This window comes from Poecilia formosa, unplaced genomic scaffold (genome assembly GCF_000485575.1).
Source record: "Poecilia formosa unplaced genomic scaffold, Poecilia_formosa-5.1.2 Scaffold304, whole genome shotgun sequence".
Taxonomy (NCBI): Eukaryota; Metazoa; Chordata; class Actinopteri; order Cyprinodontiformes; family Poeciliidae; genus Poecilia; species Poecilia formosa.
The window spans coordinates 577,919-582,433 of NW_006800243.1; the positions used below are offsets into that span (position 1 = coordinate 577,919).

Consider the following 4,515-nt stretch of genomic DNA (forward strand, 5'->3'; position numbering starts at 1 on the left):
CGCTACAGAACCGCTACAGAACCTCAACAGAACCGAAAACAACTCGTCTCAACAGGCTGCAGAACTGCTGCGGTCGCTTCACTTCTTCCAAGTTAGAAAGTGTATTATTTTAGCAGTATCGTATATTTTAGGGTTATATATACACTCTAAAAACGTTTATTTGGGCTGCAGTTCATCTTATGGATTTATTTACATTAATTTCACTTAATTCTTTTACTTTTGCTATGACAACTTACGTTTTTGTGTTCATTTAACTCAAAACTTACAAATCTTTAACCTAAAGGAACTTTTCACTTTGACTTTACTTAAAACAATTAAGTTCAATGCCAGTTTCATATCCTATGTCTGACCAACTCAATTTATTATGATCATCCAACTCGATTTGCTAAGTTTTTATAACTTAATTCATAAGGGGGTTAACATGACAAATTTAAGTCACTCTTACTCAAATCATTTATTTTCTTCTGATAAACATTTAAAATCTCTTTGACTTAATTCTACAGAAAGCCAACTCAAACTTTTAAGTAGTTCCAAACTAAATTTTAATACTCTTTTTACAGTGTCCTCTAAATACACAAATCTTTTCCTTAAATGACCTTTTTACTTTACTTGAAATAATTAAGTTCAATGCCATATTTGTATCCCTCATCTGACACCATGACTCAGCTCACCAGGGACAGATTCCCTGTGGCTCTGTGGGTAGCATCGTCGTCTTGTGATCGGAAAGCTGTAGGTTTGATTCCAGCTTCCTCCTCTGCCACATGCCAATGTGCCCCTGGGCACTTAACCTACACATTTAGTGAATGTGACTTTAGTGTGAAGCGCTTTCAGTGGTCAAAATGACTGGAAAAGTGCTGTGTAAGTTTATTTACCATTTTTGAAATAAACTAAATGATTTGAGTAAGACTGACTTACATCTGTTATCTTAAACATATTTAATAAATTTGTTAAAAATAAATTAACAAATTGAGTTGGATGATTATAATATATTTAATAGGTTAAACTTAAAAAATTAAGTTGGATAAACTTAATTGAATTGCTTGTTACCTATAGAAGCAATTCTATTAAGTTGGTTCAACTATTTTCTATATATAAGTTGTGAATCTGATGTGAATGCTACCGCTAGTTAGCATAGCTACATACGACAGTGGATAAACGGTTTTCCTGCAAGTTGTTTCTCTGCCATTAGCATGTTTAGCAGCGAGTACATAAGGTTGACTTACAGCGCTAAGCCCCACCTCCTGGCTCTGATTGTTTGTTTTTACTTCAGATACCAATAGCAGCTCAGGGAGGAGGTGAATAAGATTTATCTTTTTACAGATTATCCCATAAACTGACACAACATAGTTTAATTTTTAATTAAATTTCAATCTAATTTAAAGTTATTTGTAATTTTCATTTTAAGTTTAATGTTAGCGCTGATAATCACTCTTCTAATCTCTGCTATGCTGCAGCCTGTTGTCAATCAGAATCACTGTTTTCATAAAATTTATGACAAACTCAAAATTTTAAGGTTTTTTTTCTCTCGCAAATCTTTGATTTTTAGAGCTCAGAAACTTCCTTCTTTTTCAGTTTTTTTGGTAGAAATTTACAACTTCTTAAAAATAATAACTTTTTTGCAATGGCGCTGACATGCTGTTGTATGTTTTGCATGTTTGCTATATTAAGTAAAAGTCATAGATGAATACGTTTATTTTCTGTAACAAGAACATGATTTGGGTCACGCTCTTTTAAAATGTTTGCTGCTGCATTTAGCCACATTAACGACAGAATAAAAGCTGAACTGGGTGCAGCAAAGTTGGCTTTTCAGTGAAAGTCTTTGGATAAACTTGGTGTTACCTTTTGTTAAAACTTGGTTGTAAAAAGACAAATACTTTGTGTTGTACAAATTAAAAATCTCCATCTGCATCTCTGCAGGAGAAATGGAAATCATGTTGCAATCTTTTAATTAATTAATGACAAAGTTGGTCGGTGCCGCCAAAATGGGGGAACTGATGGCGTCAAAGCCTGCATTGTTTCAGTGATGTCAAACCGCCTCTGATTGGTGATTAGCCGATAAATTAGCCATAACTACCAAACAATCATTTGACCCAGGACTGATTACACACTGCACTCTGTTACTGAAAACAAAAGCAACAGGCTGGGCCTTTTCACCGCCCTTCACACTGAAGTGAAACAAATGCAGCTAGTCATAAATAGGCTGTAGTCATCTTCTGAATAAAAAGCTAGCTTCTTTCATTGTGTGAATAAAATGAGCTGAATCATAACAAGAAACTTCAGCAGAAGAGATGAACCTTCTGCTGACAACCAGAAACGATTCTCTAAAGTATCTTTTCCTTTTCCGATCAGAGCAACACAGCAGGCCAAAAACCGCAGCCTGTTTTTAAAGATACTATCAGAGCAGCCGTCTCCTCCTTACAGGTTTCGGCACTGATAGCTTCTTTTTCAGTCCAACTATAAGAACAGAACAAAAGGAAACAGACCAAAATAGTTTCCTTTTAAGTTCTGAGTTGATTTATTTAATAAACAGGTAAAAAACGTCTGATTGTTTAGTAATTAGCCCAACAATCACCAAACAGATGGAGGAGAAACTTCCATGTTCCAACCTCTGGCTAAACTAAAAATTTCAGCCAATAAATTAAACTTAGAGAGCAAAACAGACATGAACTGTTCAGTTGGAGTGTCTGAGTCAGGCAGTGTGATGAAGCAAACCCAAAATTAGAAAGAAAGAAAGAAAGAAAGAAAGAGAGAGAAGGGAGAAAAAGAAAGAAAGACAGAAAGAAGAAAGAACTGAAGGAGTGTGTAGTTTGGCAAAGCTCACAGACATGTTGAGACCTTAATTAGTGCTGTAGTGTCAACTCTGCTAATCCTCTGCAACAAAGAACCACATACGACCTTTGACCTGCTCAAGTAGGCATAACATCAACTTTTATTTCTGTTATTGTGACAGAAACACTCAGCTTGTTTATCCGAATTCATAAGTATTGTTTTGCAGTTTTAACCCCAACTGGACTTTTATGCTAAAAAATGGAGTTTACTTCTGTTTAACAATTTGGTCTAATGGATGTCCACACTTAAAAAAAAACCCCTCAAATTTATTGACTAATCTCAGAAAACAAAAAGAAGAGTCTCCTGGTTTGACCTTTTGTTAAAATTTGATTATGAAAAGACAAGTACTTTGTGTTGTTCTTCACATTTTCCTTTGTAATAACATTATTTTGATAATAATTTTAATCCGATTACAAATTAAAGATCTCCATCTGCATCTCCTGGTCGAATCTGCAGTTGGGAGGCCGCACAAAATCAAGAGCCACAAATGGCTCCCGGTCTAAGCTACCAAAACTCCACATAGTTGTTAGTATTTTCCAGTTTAGCTGACTGAAATTAAAAACACCCCTTTCAGATTGTGGATCGGACAACACTTGATGGACGTTAGAATAAATTTGTTCTTTGCAGCCCAACATGAACATGAGACGACAAACGTGTGTAGATGTTTCCTCACAGCAGCAAAATCAACATTTTCATGCTTTACAGCTCTGTGACATGCCAGCTCTCTTATCATCCAACAGATGAGCACAAACACACACACACGCCAACACACACACACACACGCCAACACACACAAAACATCTGCCTCATGACAAGCTGTCAAGATAGTGCAGCTTCACGTGTCATGTCAGATAAATCCTGCTTCTCTCACGATATGACACCTCAGTGCCACACTGTCATACTGCTGTTTTCCTGGTTTTTCACCCTTGCTTGTGTGTGTGTGTCTGCGCGCGCGCGTGTGTGTGTGTGTGGGTGTGTGAGTATGAGTGTGTGGGTACATACCAGCACCTAGCCAGGTACATGTCCTCCTTGACGAAGACAGATCCAGAGAGCAGGATGTACCAACAGGTTGCCAGGGTGTCTGGACTGGAAAAGACAGAAAGATTTATGATGTTACTCAGGGTTCCTGCACATTTTCATGTCAAAAACGTTGAAGTATTAATACAAAAGTTCACTCTGAATTCATTCAGGTATTTCTAAAGTCAGCAGGCTTTGAATGTGGAACAGACGGACAGACGCTTTTACAAAGTGACAGGAAATACAAAATGTTTCCATATTCCTGAAGATCTGTAAAATGTAGACAAAACTCAAAAACACCACACATTATTGACTCAAACTGCAGCATAAAGTAAATATGCAACAGCATTTGCATTTGAAAGTAGAGAAGAAATTAAATAAAATATCATAATTTAGCACTGCATGTCAATCAGACTTTGATTAGGCCATTTCAAGTGTATTTTCTGGTGAAGAGGTGAATTCTTGATTCCACCATTTAGAGCACATGTGTCAAACTCAAGGCCCGGGGGCCACATGTGGCCCCCCAGTATTTTATAGGCTGATGAGATGATATTCAGAAAGGTTTTTTTTAATTAATTAATTTCAGTTGCCTCTGAGACTAAATCTTTGCTTCTTATCAGCCTCTGAATGAGGGAAGTCAATCTTTTGTCTGGGGTGTTTTAGCAGGGA

General features: G+C 36.6%; 1 protein-coding gene across 1 annotated transcript in view; it reads right to left on the bottom strand.

The window, feature by feature from the left end:
* rapgef6 (Rap guanine nucleotide exchange factor (GEF) 6) overlaps positions 1-4,515 on the bottom strand; it is a 149,887-nt gene that overhangs the window by 114,605 nt on the left and 30,767 nt on the right. The window contains exon 4 of the mRNA XM_007572570.2: positions 3,832-3,915. Coding sequence (XP_007572632.1) covers positions 3,832-3,915 — 84 coding nt within the window. The remainder of the gene's footprint in view (positions 1-3,831; positions 3,916-4,515) is intronic.